This window comes from Sceloporus occidentalis, unplaced genomic scaffold (assembly GCF_023333645.1).
Source record: "Sceloporus occidentalis isolate IW3139 unplaced genomic scaffold, rSceOcc1.0.p SCAF_19, whole genome shotgun sequence".
Classification (NCBI taxonomy): domain Eukaryota; kingdom Metazoa; phylum Chordata; class Lepidosauria; order Squamata; family Phrynosomatidae; genus Sceloporus; species Sceloporus occidentalis.
Window position 1 is genome coordinate 14,494,650 of NW_028316999.1, and position 20,167 is coordinate 14,514,816.

The window sequence follows — 20,167 nt, forward strand, 5'->3', positions numbered from 1 at the left end:
ATGAAGCTGCAGCTGCTGTTACTTGCGCTGCTCTGCAGCTCACCCTGTACTTTGGCTGCCCCTTTCCATATAACCATCCTGCACACTAATGATGTGCATGCACGGGTGGAGCAGACCAACAGGGACTCCGGCAAATGTGGCAAGCCTGAAGAGTGCTATGCAGGGGTGGCTAGAAGATTCACCAAGATAAAGGAGATCAGGAGCAGTCATGACAATGTCCTACTGCTGGATGCAGGGGACCAGTACCAAGGGACTGTCTGGTTCAATTACTTCAAAGGGGAAGAGGCTGCATACTTTATGAACTACTTAAAATACGATGCAATGGTAAGTAGCTTCTAGTATCTGGCTCTGCTATAGTCTGTGTGTCTGTCTAGTATTGTTAGCATATAGTTTGTGTGTTTGTGTAGTATTGTTGGTATATATTGTGTGTGTCTGTGTGTAGTATTACATAGTTATATAGGCTGAAAAAAAGAAATGCGTCCATCAAGTTCAGCCTTTCCTATATCTGTTAATTTGTTGTTGATCCAAAAGATGGCAAAAACCCCCAGTTTGGCTCTTTCCAATTTTGCAGGAACCAGGGAAAAAAATATTTCTTGACCCCAAAATGGCAGTCAGATTTCTCCTTGGATCAATAAGCTGTTTCCCCATAATTAAAGATTATATCCCCAAATATTATGTTTTTCTAAGTATTCATCCATTTGCAGTTTAAACGTCTATACAGAAACGATAAAACTACCTCTGCAGGCAGAGAATTCCACATCCTTATTGTCCTAACTGCAAAAAAACCCCTTTCCTCTGCTTTAGACTAAATCTCCTTTCTTCCAGTCTAAACAAACGATTGTGTCTGTGTGTAGAATTGTTGGTATATTGTGTCTGTCAAGTACTGTTGGCATATAGTGTGTGTAGTATTGTTGGTATATAGTTTGTGTGTGTCTGTTTAGTATTGTTGGTATATAGTGTGTGTGCCTGTGTGTAGTATTATTGGCATACAGTGTCTGTCTAGTAATGTTGGCATATAGTGTGTGTGCCTGTCTAGTAATGTTGGCATATAGTGTGTGTGTGTGTGTGTGTGTGTGTGTCTACTTGGCTGCATTGTTAAGTGTATCGTATAATGTCCTTCATTGCTTGCTACAGATACGCATTGGTATTTATAGCCCTTCTGAACCCAGGCACTACTTGTAAACAGCTGGTGTAATCTTTGTAGCCTCTATCAAGTGTATTAGAGAGACTCTCATTCACCAAGTCAAGTTATTAAAGGAACCATTTTTATACCACATTTAATCTTGAGAACTGACTTCATTCTATGTGATTTCTATTTGTCTGCAAGGCTGCCCTTTGCACCCTAGAAAGTATTGCTAGTGCTAAGTGCAACTAACTACGTTGTGAGTTTACAATCTAGTGGATTTAGACCCCAAGAGCAAAGCACTCATGTACTTTTGTACCAGTTTGTTATTGTGTGTAACCTTAAATTATTCCGTTGACTGTTACAGCGCTACAGAATCTGCTGGTGGTATAAAAATAAATTAAATAATGTAAGTCACGAAAGGGAGAGTTATGAATGCAAATCCCTGATTTCACAGGGGGAGCCAAACTCTCCCTGTAGCAGAAGTTTGTTGGAAATTGTAGTCATAAGGCATCTTGCTTGCACCTGTGTGCGGAGCTCTGGCACTGTTATTTTAAATTGTCTTTTAACATATTTTTTATGTCCCATATTGCAACAGCGCTATGGAATCTGCTGGCGCTATATAAATAATTGTAATGTAATCTACAACAGCTGGATAAAGTGATACAGGGTTACTGTTCCTGATGCTTTCTATGACACTGATAATTAACAAAGACGGAAAAATATATAAAATATTGGTAAGGGGGCGTCTATAGCCTATATTTGAGTATCTCTTATTTAATATATGAATTCACTTTTAATGCAAATGGGTGTTTTTGAATTGTAGAGATATTGGTTAAAAATGAAGCTAATACAGTAGTTTTAGAAAGGTGATTCAATATTAAACATGAGGATTAACAAAATGGTATGTATGATCAAAAAGAGATTAAAATATACAATTTGTATATATTTGTTTTGTCTGGGGGACACCAAATCTTATTATTTTTGCTAAATTTAGGATTTTGGAAACATAATACATTTTATATTTATTGATTCAATGTCTTCATTTTCACTGGTATTTAGTATAGACCATTACATGTTGTATGTATTAACTGCAAATCCATAAATCAACTTAGTAACTAGAGTAACAAGGACTTTGAACAGCATCTACGTGATGACTGAATCCTCTCAGTCCGCCCAGGACTGGATAGGTCTAATGTACGTAGCCCTTTGGCTAGATTTACCCTCTGTAATGAATGCTAATATCTATTTGTCCAACCATTGATTCCTCTTTTTCATGTTTAGTCCACTTTTACGCAATGGTGTATTCTGGAGAATGTAGTAGAAGTTCACAGCTACGCTTCATAAGGATTTTTTATTCTTATACCCCCCCCCAACAAATGTTGCTGAATTTATATGTGCAATGGTAAAATGGTCCTCTTCTTTTATTTTTGTATAGCTTATTTGGTTTTCAATGTATGGTTAGGACAGCACCATTGCTGTAAGGGTCAGTTAAGAGATCTCCCCCAACTGGCCTATTGACTCTTTGGTAGACCATGCCACAAAGTCCATAGTTAATTTTCCCCAGTGCCATGCCCCCTTAAAAGATAAAGTGCTGGAATATGGTATTACGGTATATTCTAGCGCTCAGCAGTAAAGATGGCAGTCTGAACTGGCAGCTCATGCGCTGCCATGGGTTAAGCCTATGGCAACACCAAAGGTAGACACACTACTGGAACAGGTACGTTTTTAGCAAGCATTTGAAGTTTAGAATAAGTAGCAGAGACTCCTCAACTCTCCTGATCGCCTATCAGGAGAGGATTCTGAACTCTTAGGCAAAGTCCCTCCTTCACACCAAGCTCAGGTATGTGTGTTTGACTGTGTGTATGTGACTGTTTGTGTGACTGTGTGGGTAATGTCTGGTAATAGAGGAGTTAATTATCTGAATCTCCTCATGACTGGTAATAGATGGGTTAACACTCTGAATCTACTCATGTCTGTAATGATTGTATGTATATTATAAATTGTGAAATCAACATTGCTTACAAGGCTTCCTAATGGTATGTGAGGTATATAGAATATACAATATTGTATGTGATGGTGTGTGTATATCTGAATCATTGTGATATATAAGATGTATTTTATGTGATGGTGTGTGTGTGTGTGTGTGTGTGTATATATATATATATATATATATATATATATATATATATATATATATATATATATATAGCAACATAAATTTATAAAAATATTGATAGCTCAATATAATTTTAACTCCTGATCCTAAAGAGCTCTGCTACTTCCTCTATATCTGCACCCTTACAGTAATATATATATATATATATATATATATATATATATATATATATATATATATTACTGTAAGGGTGCAGATATAGAGGAAGTAGCAGAGCTCTTTAGGATCAGGAGTTAAAATTATATTGAGCTATCAATATTTTAATAAATTTATGTTGCTATATATATATATATATATATATATATATATATATATATATATATATATATATATATATATATATACACACACCATCACATAAAATACATCTTATATATCACAATGATAATATTGAGCTATCAATATTTTTATAAATTTATGTTGCTTTTTTCTTCAACGTACTATAATTTATAGAAAAAAGTCTCCCTTACCTTTTTCTGTCAGAGTTTTTGAGACAATGCAGAGATCTCATCTGCTATGTTAAGAGACTGTGGAGGGTGCCTCTGGGACGCTGGAACCATACATAACACCTCTGCCTCTGTTTGCACATGTGCCATGAAGAAGATATCCAGAAAGGGTTCATTCATTGAATACCTGTAATATCAGGGACGTGCCAGCGGGCAAGTAAATGAATAGTTTTTCCCATTAAAACGTTGACTTGATCTGGTGAACCTGGTCGGTGCAACTAGTGACAATGTGGGTCACTAGTTGGCTACAAAATGGCACGACTGCATTTATAAATACAGTGACTAGATTTCCTGGAGCTACTTCCATAGCTGCTTGCGTGACTTGATGCATTTGTATGTGCCCCAGGTAAAATTATCTTCTTAGATCAAGCAGCATTAGAACAAGCAGCAGCATGCTAGTATATTATAAATACCACGTTATATGCTGTACTGGAATAGGGTACGCATAAGATGCAGCTTGGTGTTCTGGACACCAACATGCTTATTATATGGGACCACAGTAGGATTAAATCCTGCTTGGTCAATTTAACTTCATGACACCCAGATTAAACACACCATTTAGTAAATAGATCTCAAAGGATTAGGAGGGCCGGCAGTACTAGCGCTAACCACTTTCCCTCACCCTTGCCGTCTGTCCCGGTTTGATTAAAGTGGAGGACTGAGATGTCCTATCTCAGTGCTCCTAGAGTCCCTGAGTCAGGCCTAGGGCAGCCACTTAGACCAGACAGTAAATTAATGGCAGACTGAATAATTTATAGGTGTCTAGAGGTGATTTGCCCCCCCCCCCCTTACCAGCCTTCTCCTACACCAGATTCTTCAACATATAAAATATTAAATAATGGTAATGGGCTATTGAAGGGTTAATATTTTGAGGTGCCTTAGGGTCAGTCTAAAAATTCTCCCAATAATACAAATGTGTCCAAGACAAAAAGTACAAATAGAGTTTACGGTTACTGCATGTTAATGATTTATTTTAGAAACCTAAATTTGGGGTCTGCTCACAGTTTTGGGCCAGGTGCAAAAATAAAAACCCCAGAACAGTTGGGTTTTTATTGCCAATGCTTGCTTTCTTCTACACTTGCATATATTTTATGTCCAATCCCTGTAACTCTTATGGCAAGGATAGATGTGACAGATTATTTTTGGGCAAATGTGACAGATACCAGTCACACATGAGTTTCAGGTAGATGTGTCTCATCCTTGGTTTAGGATAGGGTTAAATAAATCACATTTAAATACTTGCTGGTATTTTTTAATCTAAAAAAGTGTGTGTGTGGGGGGTGTACCTTGCGATAGAAGTTATAAATATACACACAGCCGCATCTATCTCTGTTTTATCAAATGTATAACACAGTCCCAGTTGCGGCCACTTCTCATGTAACATAAAGTATTCTTTAATAGATCAGTATTCATTTAGGAATGTCGTCTGTGAGTTTAGTCTGTATCCAGTGCTAAGAAATGCAATCAGGTTGTATAGTGAGAGGTACTGGTACCAAAATGGAGGGAAGTGGTCAGTGAGACCCCATCTCCAGAAGTTTATAGATATTCTGGACAAGCACGGAAGAAAGGACTACTGAAGTGTGTAGCTTATAGTATAAAGATTAGCAGGCAAGACTAGGCTATACAGAAGGAAGAGAAGGAGATTTGCATTCATAAAGCAAATGCACAAAGTGCAGGAGGCCATCAGGGGAGTATATTTGAAAGAGGAAGTGATATGATAACAAGGCCATAGTATTTATCTAGTGGGCCAGAGGCTGACCCTGACTATCAGGGACACATACGTAATGTTTTCCTTGTGCTATGTAATGTTTTCCTTGTGCTACGTGTTTCTCCATGAACGTTATGAGCTATTACTTGCTTTTTATGTAAAAAAAACAAACAAAACCTGATACAGTGATTTATGTAGGATGCATTGTGTTCAACCAGTAACGTTGAGGAAGATTTATTTATATATATATACACACACAGTATCTCACAAAAGTGAGTACACCCCTCACATTTCTGTAAATATGTTATATCTTTTCATGTGACAGCACTGAAGAAATGTCACTCTGCTACAATGTAAAGTAGTGAGTGTACAGCCTGTATAACAGTGTCAATTTGGCTTTCCCATCAAAATAACTCAACACACAGCCATTAATGTCCAAACCATGGTAACAAAAGTGAGTACACCCCTAAGTGGCAATGTCGAAATTGGGCTCAAAGTGTCAATATGTTGTGTGGCCACCATTTTTATATATACATATACACACACTGAAGGGATGCTTTTGGAGTAGGATTTGATTTCTCTTTTGTTTATTTGTTGGATGATTTTAAAGACACAGACCCTTTTATAAAATAACGCACAGTCATAAAATTGAGACGGGAAAGCTTGGCCAACCTGTCACAATTTACATATATGCTAATTTATTTCTCCCTTAAAGCACTCATTCACAAATGTAATTTTATATTTATAAATGATGTGTCACTTTACCCAAATGTATAAAAAGCAACTAATTAGCTGTGCCTGTATACCTTGTCATGAATCTAGTCTTTATAGTTAACCACAATAGAACCAAGTGGTGGTTAAGGGAGGTCATGTTCTAAATGCATTAGGATTTTCTCTACTGTTTTCCTTGTACGTTATGTGTCCAGGTAGGGCTGATGGCCCATATGACCTAGGTGGAAAGCAGATAAAGATGTCCACTGGCAGATCTCTTCCACTGCTTTGTTGGAATGGTCTGTGAATGCATGTTATACAGAGTGTGTGGCTTCATGACGTACTATTATCAGTGATCCTTACAGGCAGAACATTGAGGATACAGAAGAGAAGGGATTGATGATTACTGATGCACAGATCTCCATGCTGAAAGGTTAAATATTTAAAATGGTACACATTGAATTTCCACCCAATCCCAGTGGATAGATGTTTTGCGCAAGCATGTGGAAATACTAATGTGCTGCAACTCATTTTTTTTTTTAGATAGATTTTTAGGCTCTGAATTAAGCCGCTCGTGCATCGGATCTCAGAGACAGGGTAGGATTCCATCAGTGATCATTGGCACCTTCCCCATTTTTTTTTAATTTGTGCGTGTGTGGGGGGTATTTCAAAGTTACCTCTTTTCAGTCCCGGTGTGAGTATTAATGTTATTAGTTGAACCAGAAATGTCAACTAGACAAGCCTTACCCTGATTAATCCCCTGGTGCAATACAGGATACTCTGCAGAGTAGATTTCCTAAAATGGTACTTTATATCCTAGGGAACAGATGCAGTTTTATCTTACGTGAAATCCCAGAAGGGTATGTATGTAGCTTAACATTGTTAGATGTTGCAGGATTGGGAAGACCAAATAAGAGAGCATGTTTTAGAGATGTCCAAACAATAAGACAAACATTCTGGCATGAAGATCAAGTCATCATTTTATGTTTATAAAGAACAAGACTAAGCAATCTTATCCATTTTAATGTATAAACATACTACCCTTCCTAATGTGTGGCCTTTTGTTTCCTAGGAGAATTAAATCCTTTGTTTCCAGTTTACTTTTAACTTTCTTACATAATTGTCACCCCCCCCTTACAGCAGACTCTACTAATTTAGCAGCTTAATTTGTTTATAAAATCTGATGTTTCCCAAATGTCGTTCTGTACACCAAATAAACCTGTAAGGCTAGGTTTCCACTTGGGTTTTTGTCCTGCGTTATTCTCTTGATGAAAAACGCCAAGAAAACTGCCACTGCATTTACCTGGGTTTTGGCGTTTTTCCGGCGTTTTAGCCTCTCTGTGGAAATTGCTTTTTTTGACCTTAACACCCTTAAACACCCCCCGGCAGACCCTTTTGTCTCTTTTCTGTGGTTTGTAAGGCTTGCTTTATTCCGAATGTCTGCTCCTCTAGGAAGATTGGCCCCAAATAATGGTGCAAATTGTTTGCTGTTGCTTTTGGCACGCAGGATCCAGTTGGGTATGTTTGTTTGTAATGGCATGTTTGTTCCCAATGGTGTAGAATTCAATATGAACTTTGTTTTGTGTGAAACTGTTTGTTTCCAGCCTATTTCACGTAGGACACACAGATACTGGGTCCATCCTCTGCATTGAAACTGTGGAAAAAAACACCATTTAAAACCCCAAACAATGTTAGTATCTTGAAAATCCAGCTCTCTCTATGTGCTAGAAGTATTCTCCGTGATGAATCATTATATTTTTTAAGCTATGTTGTAACCTTAAATAAATGGAAGTTGTAAATGGCAAGGAAAAAAATCATATCATGCCTGTAGGGGAAAAATGTTTTTGTAAGCCTTGCACTAAGTCAGTGGCAGCATTCCCAGCCACTTCTTCCACTACTGTCATCCTTGCTGCTTCATATTAAAGGCATGCAGTACTTTGTAATGGGCTGGTTGGGGAGATCAGAGATGTCCATTGAACAGTGGAGGAGTAGATTATCCATCAGGCTTTTAGCTCCCATTGACGTACAACCCTAGGCCAAGTAAGAATGTTGCAGGTGATGGGGTTAAAAAAAATAAATGGTACTTGCAATTCCGAAAACAAAGCCTTCTCTTTAAGATAAACGTTAACATTCCAGTAGTTGGGATATCAAAAACAATTTAACAGAGCATTTACTATGCAACATATGCACATTCATCAAAAGAAACAGGTGTTTTTACCATGTTTGCATTAAAAGGGCTGGTATGTTGAACACAACCACAAATCACAAGGAGAGATTTCGTTACATGTGCTAAGCTTATCTCTGCATATACAACTATTGATCAATTTTTTTTTTTTTTTTTTAACCCAGTCTTTGTACAAGACAAATTATTTGTTGCAAGAATTTTCAAGTCCTGTGGCAGGACATAAGGAACGGAATCTAGAATAAACATATTTCCTATATTTAGTGTAATGCACTATTTAACCCCTTCACTTCCATGGGTTTTGGTACCTCTAGAAACCGGAGCTATTTTTGCCATATGTCAGTTCAACCATTATTCCTCTTTCCTGTGAATAGAGATGGAGTTCTTATAGAAATTTCCAAACCTTTTCAGCTGTTATAGGGCATATACTATAAGGTATACATTATGATTTCGATACTGTTGAATTTTAACATTTGGTGTACTGGGTTTGCAACCAAAGAAAGGAAAATATCCACAAAAGTTAGTTATGGCAATCATTTCCTGCACTTTTTCACAAACACTTCTGTGTTGGTTAGGATTTTTTGCACTGGTTATGTGTTATGGGAGAGAAATACAGCCATACTTTTTTTATCTGCTTCTCCAGATTATGGAAATACCCCACATGCATGTTTTGGTTTTTTCTGGACATTACAGGTCACCAATTGGAACATGGTTGTTGCCAATTCCACACAACGTATTTTTTCATTTTGCTTTACCCTCCCTATATCTTATTTGGGCCTGTTTAGCACCCCCCCATTCAAAATACTAATATATATATATATATATATATATTTCTGTAAAGCAGACAACCTGAGAGTATCTCATCAGCACACCTGGGAACTTCTGGGCTCCGGCTACCCAGTGCAGGATGCGGCCAGGACTGCCCACTGATGTCAGGGAACGCCCCCATTTAAATGGAAAATCGGCATTGCCCTGATAATAACTTAAAGAGTTTGACCCGAAGTCAGTGTTTTTGCCCCAATTTCAGGGCCACAGGCTGAAGGCCTGACTCGGGGTCAAACTCTTTAAGTTCCCATCTATCCTTTGGGTCTCTATCCAGCTCATCCAAGATATCGACATGCTACACGCTGCTTTTTTCTTTTGGGTGGAGCATTCTGATATCCTGCTAATGCACGATATCACTCAGCATGCTACACCCAACAGAAATAAACAGAGTGTAAGTTTCTGCACTGTCAGACCTGCAAAGAATGTGCATGAGGATGACCGTAGGAGGCAGATCTGATCAATGAATCGGTACTACTTAGGGTTGCCACCTTTCTTGTCCAAAAAATACCGGCTATGCAAATTTGCATAATTTGCCATATAGGGGGTTAAAAGACATATCATGTGGCATATAGGGGGCTACTCTGCCCCCAAAAATGCTTTATACCTCCTATATGCCACTCTGCCTCCAGAAATGCCTTATACCCCATATATGCCACTATGGTGTTTAAAGGCATATCATGAGACAGAGTGGCATATAGGGGGTATTGGCATTTCTGGAGGCAGAGTGGCATATAGGGGGTTAAAAAGGCATTTCTAGAGGCAGAGTGGCATATAGGGGGTTAAAAGTAATATCATGGGGCACTCTGTCTCCAGAAATATCAAATATAATACTCCCCCCCCCCCCCCCCCCCCGATTTACCACTGCTTCTGACTCCCTGGTGTCTGGTGGAGGCCAGCGTTCATGAAATTAAAGGGGCCGGCGTGCACGCACCATGCCGCCCAATGGCCATGCCTCAGCTCTTCATCCCACCCCTTTTAGGATGAGGCACGGCCATTGGGCGGCGTGGTGCGTGCACGCCGGCCCCTTTAATTTCATTAGGAGCCGGTGGACGGAGAAGGCGACTTTCAATCCCGCTCGCAGCCGCTCAGCGGCTGTTTTGAATGTTGGTCTGCCGGCCCCCTGGCTCTGGGCGCTCCCCCTCCTGCCAATCACCCTGCCGGTCTGCCCCTGCAAAAAATACCGGCCAGGTGGCAACCCCAGTACTAGTTGATGCAGAGGTTAGCATGAAAGCTTCAGGGCTTACACCTACTTGCCACTGTGGGACTAGCTGTGGAGTTGACTGCCAGACACCATACACCTATGTGTGGCTAAGTCTTTTTAATCGCAGAAAGGGACAGACATTTCTACTTGTGCTACTACAGAGAATTAAAGTCTATTGGTCTTCATATAACATGCATATTGACGTATACTAATGAGAATCACTTTCAACACTACAAGATTAGGACATTTTTAGTAGACTTGCGCATTCGTCTTCGGGCGAACATGAAAACGAGCACGAAGAGGCCGTTTTTTTGTTCGTTCCGAAGACACGCCGAAGAGAATACAGTGCCGGCAAAACGTAGGAGAAGACGAAGACTCACAACCACGAAGAATCGAAGATTCTTCGTGATCGTCTTCGTTTTTGCAGCGCAGCCGCCAAAATTTCAAACAGGAGTGAGCTGATCTCGTCTGTCCAATCAGCTCACTCTTGTGACGTCACGCTAAGGGTCTCGTCCAATGCCTGTGCTGCTGTTTTTTGAATTCTGAAGGCGCCTTTATAAGACCAGAGCTTGCCTGAGAGATCCAATCATTTTTCGCTGTGACTGCTTTGGCAACACTGCTGTGCTGCATCCGAGCGTTACAGAGAGATTGTTCTGTTCTGTGTGAGACTGGTACGCCTTAGCCTGCCATTTCTCACAGTGTACTTCATCCTCACTTCAGTGCTACTTAATATAATTAATAATAATAATTTGATTAATTTAATTTTTTTTTAATTTAATTTGTCATCAACTGTAGTGTAAGTGCTGGTGAGTTCACAGTGCACCCAGTGTCTCAGTGGCACTAGGGTGCCCTTGCCCTGGGCTGGCACTAGTGCCTACTGCCTGTCCTGCTTAAATAAATTAAATAGAATTTATAAATAATTTAATAGAGTCTATAATTTAATAGTTCATTATAATATTATATATATATATATTTGTTAGTCATATATATATATATATACTATAGTATACTAGTGTAGAGTGTACTGTAGACATTCATCTACTAGTGTCTAATTTAAAATCAGTAATATTAATTAATATAATTAATAATTGAATTCATTATAAAATTATATATATATTTGTCAGTTATAGTTAGTAATAGTATACTAGTGTAGAGTGTACTGTAGACATTCAAGACATCTACTAGTGTCTAATCTAAAATCAGTAATATCAATAATTCTATAATTCTTTCTTATCTTAATAGTTAATTAAATTAGCTATAAATAAAAGTAATAATATTAATTAATTACTACTAGCGTATAGTTCAGCTAATCTTATTAGTACTGGTGCTGCAGCTCTATAGTTTGTGCTTTGTTTTAGCAACAGCAAGAGACCAAGTCAATTTTTCTTAATAATCTTTCATTTTATTTCATTTGTTTTGCTCACCTCAGTCTATCAGTGAAGTGAACTTGTTGGGCTAGTGAGTGCGGCCGCATAAGTGCTGTGTTTTTTTTTTGATCAGCAAGCAGTGACGTTAACTGTTTTGCAAAGATTTTCTCATTTATTTTACATTTTATTTCAATTTTATTAAAAGTACCCTTAGTGTTTTGCTCACCTCAGTCCATCAGTGAAGTGAACTTGTTGGGCTAGTGAGTGCAGCCGCATAAGTGCTGTGTGTTTTTGTTCAGCAAGCAGTGAAGCTAACTGTTTTGCTGTGACATTTTATTTTATTTCTAATTCTTCTCAAGAAAAATTGACTGTGACGAGCTGTACTAAGCAAAGCTTCAAGATACTAGCTGTAGTACTAAAATAATTCTAATCTTCTTTAATCTTAATCTATAATATATTATAAATAATATATAACAATATAAATTCTAATTCATAATCTATAATATAAGTAATTCTAATTCTAAATTCTAATTCATAATCTATATTCTTCTATCTATAATACATAATATATAAGTAAATTATTTCTAATCTATTAATATTATATAACTTAATATTAATTAATAAATCATACTGAATCTGATTTAACCTCACTTTAGCTTAGTGGGTTTGAGAGCGTCTGCCTAGAGGTAGACTTATAGTAAGGAAATATAGCTTTAGGCTAGCATAGTAGTAGGCTAAGCTCTTAGGCCCGTGTAAATTCAAATTAAAAATAAAATACTGCTAGTTATTAAATAGTTAATAATTTAAATAACTTTAGCACTTTGCCAGATTGCACACAACAGCACAGTGCAGTAGTGCATAGTTTTACTTTTTAAGCAGTAGCACTGAAGAGAACTTCCTCTAATTTTTTTGTCTTTAATTCATTTTTCCTTTTTTTTTTATTTTTTATTTTTTTATAGTTTTTTAAACACTACACTACACTACACACACAACACAAAATTTGAAATGGATCCTCCTTTTGGGACTAAGGAGGGACAAGCTCCATCTACCACCACCACCACCACCAGCACCACCACCAGTTCTAAGATGCAGCCTTTGCGTCAGTCTAGTCGGCTTATCATTTGGGGAAGCATTGCTTGAAGGATCATCAAGTAAAGGAAAGGCACCAAAAGCAGGCAGTAGTAGTGCGGCTAGGCCCACAAGCTCTATGGTTTTTTACGGAAAGCCTAAAGCACCAGAAGCACGTTCAAAGTTAAAGGGTAGCACAAGTAGTACCAGCCCAGTGACTAAAAAGAAGTGCCTTTTGCCCCAAGCAGCATCTTCCCCATCCACCAGCAGCATACAAGGTACCAAGCAGAGCCAAATTAGCAGCAAGACTCAGAGGGGTCCCAAACAAAAGCGATCTCATTCCTTTGTAGGGAAAACCACCACCACCACCCCCACCGCCTCTACCACCACTAGTGCTGCGCCTACTGTTCCCACTGGTACCGCCACGCCATGTCCTCCTAGTACCTCCAGCAAGCCACCAAGTCCTTACAAAATTTTTGTAAAGACAGAGAGAGGGCTACACATAGTGGGACTCCACCTAGCGAGGTAGCAGAGGAGCCTGAGACTGAGAGGCCAAGTGCAGAGTCTATTCTTCCTGCTCGCACTACTACTAGTCACGAGTCTCACGACGATATCAGTCTTAGCTCCAGCCTATCAGGAATTCCATTCGATCTGGCTAATGAAGAGCTAGACTATGAGCTAGAGGAAGTAGAGGAGATGAGTGGTCAGGAATCAGATTCCTCAGGGAGCAGTGTCCAAATGACAAGTGCACAATTTTCCCCTGAGCCTCCACCTTCTCCGCTACGATCATCACCATCACCACCACCACCAGCAGCAGCAGCAAAACCTAGCAAATCTAAAGCATTTAGCAGTCCCACTATGGCCAGTACTGTTGCCACCAGTCCCACCACCACTAGTTCTGCCTCTGTTCATCCACCCCGAGCAGTAGGAGCAGCACCCAAGGCACACTCCAAGGCTATGCGCGCCCCAATTTGGGAGCACTTTGAAAATGTTGAAGAAGGGCGCTATGGAAAGTGCAAACATTGTGGGAAGCTAATAAGCAGAGGGAAAGTGTCTGGCCATTTTACCAGTGCTAGCATGAAGCATCACCTCAGCACTCAACACAACGCTGTGCTATTTGGGAAAGATGCAGAAGTAAAACTTAGTGCAGGCAGCATAGCTGGTGGCCGTGGAAAAACCCCAACAGCTTCTTCTTCTGAGCCAATAGCAGCAGCAGCAGCTAGTGCTGGCAGCCAGAGACCAAGGCAGGTTGGAGCACTGCATGTCCAGCCCACCCTGGAACAATTTGTGGCATTCCAATCCAAAAGGTCAATGCCCAAACAGCAGGCCAATAAAGTAACGCGACTGATTGGTCAGTTCATTGCTGTTGGAGGGGCATCCTTCTCTATGATCGAAGGGGAGCCTTTCAAACAATTGATGGCGGCTGTGGCTCCACAATATACAGTTCCGTCACGTTCCGCTTTCAGCAGGAACATTGTCCCCTCATTGTATCGGTCCTGTGTTGCAGCAGTGAAAGAGGAGCTTTCCAAGGCTGCTGGTCAGTGTGTTCATTTCACTACAGATTTGTGGAGTGCACCTAGCGGCCAGCATGCCTTTCTTTCTTTGACAGCACACTGGTGGCAGCCCGGTGTGTCTAAGGAAGCTGCTGCAGCAGGCTACCGATCTTTCCTTCTCCATGCAGAAGTGATGGATGAAAAGCACACTTCCCAAAATATTCTGCATGCAATGAGGAAAATGTTTAGCCTTTGGGTGGGAGCAGAGGCGGGCACCAATGTTGAAGTTGGTTTTGTGGTAACTGACGGAGGTGCCAATATGGTGAAAGCGCTGCGAGATGGTCATATTGTTGGTGTGCGCTGTGCAGCCCACATCATCCATCTTGTAGTGAAGGCAGCAATGTCAGAAGGAACTAATGTGGCAGCAGTAGTTCTGTCCCGCTGCAGAAAGATCGCTGGGCACTTTCACCATAGTGTTAAGGCTAGCCAACTTTTGAGGGAAGAGCAAGAGAGGTCAGGTCTTCCCATACACTGCCTACGCCAGGATGTCAGTACACGGTGGAACTCCACGTTAGACATGCTGGAGAGGATTTTGGAGCAGCAGAGGGCAATCCATAATCTTGCCTCAGAGCACAATATTGGGATTACCTCTCCATTGAATAGGGAGGATTGGACAGTGATCGCCCAGCTAGTGGCAGTCCTTAAACCATTCAGGGATGCCACAGAAAATTTAAGCTCAAACACTGCCAGTCTGGCCCAGGTAATCCCAGTGTTCTCCTATCTAGGCAGCAAGATGAATGTGTTCCTTGGAAACCGTGAGGCTGTTCAAGGTGGCACTCTACATCCTGACGTAGCAGCCATAGCCAGGAAGCTGAAGGATCTGCTAAAAGTACACCTTTGCAAACGAATGGAAGAGAGTCCCGAAATGATGCTAGCGTGCCTTTGCGATCCAAGAATTAAGGGAAAGCTAGCTTTGAAATTTAATGTTCTCAGTAGCTACCGGGAGTCAACAAGGTGCGTGACTGGCAGCGTAAAATGGGAATGCTGTCCGAGGAGGGAGAGGTGCAGGAGGAGGAAGAGATGATGTGGTCTGCTACTCCTAGGAGCAGCATCAGCAGCAGTGCCACAAGCAGCACAACACAGCTGAGTGGAGCAGCTGCGTTTTGGGAAGAGGCACTTGGGAGTATAGTTGGACCATCTGACAGAGCTAGCAGCAGAAAGGAGAGTAGTGCTGCTGAAATGGTCAAACTTTACCTCTGTGAAGTTCCTTCTGCGCCTAATGTTGATCCTCTTAGCTACTGGGATGAAAAGAAGAGTGTGTGGCCTGCACTCTCATGGGTTGCGCAGCAGCTACTATCATGTCCGCCAACCACTGTTCAAAGTGAGCGCGTGTTTTCTATGACTGGAAACATACTGAGTCCACAGTGCTCACGCATGGCACCTCATCTGATGGATCAGATTGCCTTTCTTAAATTCAATCTGCCCAAGTTGGGTTACCCAGCTCTTAGCTTGGAAAGGTAATTTTTTTTCTCTGTAATGTTTAAGGTAGTTTCTCCCCCTGGTTGCACGTGTTTGTGGTGTGGCAACGTCTGCTACCTCCGCCGGTGTAGCCAATTTACGCTAGGGCCTAGTGTCTGAGTTCTGGAAGTCCGCTCCCAAACGCCAAGGACTGACAGTCTTCGGATGCTTTGCCCTGGGGTGAAACAGGTGAGCGGGTCGTCAATTGCCCACTCATTCACCTTTTTCCGTTTCCAACGCTGCTGCTGGTGGTGGTGCCAGTATCTTTTGCCAGTTCGCTTCTTGGCTGAAATCATGCCTCAAATGTCCCTAATGGAGAGGGTAGTTTCTCCCCCTGGTTGCACTTGCTGCGGTGTGGCAATGCCTGCTACCTCCGCCGGTGTAGCCAGCTTACGCTAGGGCCTTGTGTCTGAGTTCTGGAAGTCCGCTCCCAAACGCCAAGGACTGACAGTGTTTGGATGCTTTGCCCTGGGGTGAAACAGGTGAGTGGGTCGCCAATTGCCCACTCATTCGCCTTTCCCAATTCTGCTGCTGCTGCTGGTGGTGCCAGCGTCTCTTCAATGCCAGTTCGCTTACTGGCTAGAGTCATGCCCAAAATGTCCCTAATGGAGAGGGTAGTTTCTCCCCCCTGGCTGCGTCTGTTTGCGGTGTGGCAACGCCTGCTACCTCCGCCAGAGTGGCCAGCTTACGCTAGGGCCTAGTGTCTGAGCTCTGGAAGTCTGCTGCCAAACGTCTAAGACTGACAGTGTTTGGGTGCTTTGCCCTGGGGTGAAACAGGTGAGTGGGTCGCCAATTGCCCACTCATTCGCCTTTCCCATTTTTCACTGCTGCTGCTGGTGGTGGTGGTGCCAGCATCTCTTCCGTGCCAGTTTGCTTCCTGGCTAGAGTCATGCCCAAAATGTCCCTAACGGTAAGGGCAGTTTCTCCCCCCTGGCTGCCTCTGTCTGCGGTGTGGCAACGCCTGCTACCTCCGCCGGAGTGGCCAGCTTACGCTAGGGCCTAGTGTCTGAGCTCTGGAAGTCTGCTGCCAAACGTCTAAGACTGACAGTGTTTGGGTGCTTTGCCCTGGGGTGAAACAGGTGAGTGGGTCGCCAATTGCCCACTCATTCGCCTTTCCCATTTTTCAATGCTGCTGCTGGTGGTGGTGGTTGTGGTGGTGCCAGCATCTCTTCTGTGCCAGTTCGCTTCCTGGCTAGAGTCATGCCCAAAATGTCCCTAATGGTAAGGGCAGTTTCTCCCCCCTGGCTGCCTCTGTCTGCGGTGTGGCAACACCTGCTACCTCCGCCGGAGTGGCCAGCTTACGCTAGGGCCTTGTGTCTGAGCTCTGGAAGTCCGCTGCCAAACGTCTAGGACTGACAGTGTTTGGATGCTTTGCTCTGGGGTGAAACAGGTGAGTGGGTCGCCAATTGCCCACTCATTCGCCTTTTCCATTTCCATTTCATTATTTTCCTTCTGATACACAACCAACCAACCAAACATAACACACACAATAACACAAATAACACAGTGACATAATACATAACACATATAACACACAGTGACAACACACATAACACATACACGTACAATGCACAAATCACAAGGACCTTTCCTCTTGTTATTTGTCCTGGCCTTCACTTCTACACTCACTAGCATTAACGCTATAACTCACACTTCATACTATAACATTTTTCCATCCACATACCTGCTAACAGACCAAACTTTTTCAGGGACAGTCCTGCTTTTTTCCAGTCCTGTCCCATCTAATTTAGCTATCTAGGTATGCAAATACACGTTGGTAGTTATAGCTCAGTAGGTAGCACTAGTATAAACATTAAATAAATATAATAAATCTAACTTTAAAATACATTTAAATAAACCCCTTAATTTTTTAAAACCCATTAAAATGAAATTATTATTTAGACATAATACATCTTTAACCAAACCAGTGCACTGCTACTAATCTTAAACATAACCGTACATTAACCCTAAGCTATTTTTTAGTTCTTGTCCAACATTTTTCCATCCGCATACCTGCCAACACACCTAAGATTTTGGTGGACAGTCCTGCTTTTTTCCAGTCCTGTCCAGTAAAAGTTGGGTTGTTGCAAAGTATGCCATTGTGAATAGGTAGCAAATGTTAGGCATGTATTACAAGTGGTCCAAAATCAATTTAAAAATGTAAAATAATCCCTATTCTTTTATTAAACATCTATGGATGTGTGACTGTGTATGATAAACGGAGGCCAAGTTCCTTGGAGCATTTGTCTCTAGGTCATTTTGTGTACAGTACGCCTCAGTACGTGTGTGCAACTCTATTGGTCGTTTCGGCAGGGGGCTGGCCTACCATCAACGAATGAAGTGCATTCTGCAATTCACTTGTTGATGCCAGACCAGCCCCCTGCCGAAACGACCAATAGAGTTGCACACACGTTCCTTCACGGCAGCTGCTGCTGCTCCGATGTGTTGTTAACCCCGTATTAACCCCTGCTAGGCAACCGGGAAGGAAACGAAGATTAAACGAGCACGAAGAATGTCCGCGAATATTCGCCCGAAGAGAAGACAGGAACGGGCGAATATTCGCGGAATACGAAGGTTTTTTTCCCCCCGAAGACGAGCACGAAGACGAACACAAAGAGCCCCCTGGTGCCCAAGTCTAATTTTTAGTACATCTAATCTAAGGCTAAGTGTGGTAAATGAGTAGCGCCTACACCTCCAAACAGGTGCAAGGGGATTCTATTAATCTAAGGTTGCACTTCGCCATACACAAACATGTAAACCATTTATTTATGATCTTGTGAGGATTTACAAACCTTCTGCCTGACAAGACTCCTGCACAAAAACATTGTGGCAACTATAAGCCCTTGAACATAAGTCCTTCTTCAGGCACTACATCCTATTTGTCAAAACTCAGTTGTCTACTCTGGCTTGGGCTTATTAGGTTTGGGGCAGCAGATGCAGTGTGAGGTGGTAGCCCCTCTGCCACATTACTAGGGTCAGATCACCCTGGAGCATGGCTTACGGAATAGGCTGGTTGGGTAGATTTGATTGCCCTTGGAACTGGCCCGTTTGCACTATGGAGGTCTGTTCCTGTATAGCTGACACAACTATTGTAGCACTTATTTCCTCACACCATGCATCCTTCAGAGGTGCCAACGATGTGACATGTCCCGGGACATACAACAGAGGATTTATGACTTGAGGAAAGATTTGGGGAGCAGCTGGAAGAGATGTCCCGGGCAAGAAAAACTACCAATATGCTTTCAAGAAAAGTAGTGTTTGCTAACAAACCTTCAGCTGCTGCTGAACTCATCCAATCCTTGGCTATCCTCATTCATCCTACCTGTACCTGCAGGTTACCCCCTCCCCAGTATAATGGTTCTATTAGTGGTTGTGTTGGCTAATAGACCTCAAATAACTACATTTCTTTAGTTTTAAAGGGATACTCCAGCCATCCTATGCACCTTAATGCTTGTGGTAGTCTAGCGTCCCTTTTCACAATAATGCTTAATGGCTTTTAGGAGATGCATTTGGTTGGATCCATCTCCTCTTTGCTAGTTGGGGGGAGCTATACCCTCCACCAGGCAGCTAAACCAATGGCTCATAAAAAAACTAGGGACTGGAATGAAATCTCTCAATCGCAAAATAACAATCAGTCCATGAAGGGGAAGTGTGCACTGCAGTTTTGGAGCTGCAGCTTCTCCTACAAATATTTATTTAATATATATATGTATTTTATGAATCTAGATATTGCTTATTAATGTATAACAAAGTACATAAATATGCATTCTGATTGTGGTTATATAAGGACAGTGAAGTTATCCTTTATATATCTATTGGACTTTGACTATTATCTATTAATTTATAATGAGCTCATAAAGATATTGTTAAGTCAGCGTATTAACAGCAGTATTTAAACAATGCAGAAATATAATTAGCCTTTTGCTGTTTTTTGATACCTTTTTTTATCATGTACTTTAAATCCCACAGATAGGCCAAAGTGTGATTAGATAAGGTTTATGTGGGAGCCGTCAAGAATGGCCGTGTGCAGGTGGGGTTTGGAATGTGAGGAATATTTTCACCATGGAACATATTTTATCAGGATAACTTTTTTTATTTTTAAAGATTTTTTATTTGTTTTACTTAATCTAATTCCACTGTTGCTTTCTTAGAGATTCTTTCTTGGCTTCGACGATGACCCCTAATTTGCAGAAATTTTTTACTGTGAGAAAATATGGCCTTTAATAAAATATGCAGATTAAAATAAAGTAAATGACACAAAACGTTTACTTTTCCTCTCACTGATT

The 20,167-nt window shown here is 41.2% G+C and overlaps 1 protein-coding gene across 1 annotated transcript in view; it reads left to right on the forward strand.

Moving 5' to 3' along the window:
- The window catches only part of LOC149302483 (snake venom 5'-nucleotidase-like), a 49,897-nt gene continuing 29,730 nt past the window's right edge, over window positions 1-20,167 (forward strand). Inside the window, exon 1 of the mRNA XM_089482563.1 lies at window positions 1-324. Within this exon, the coding sequence (XP_089338689.1) occupies window positions 1-324 (324 nt within the window). The remainder of the gene's footprint in view (window positions 325-20,167) is intronic.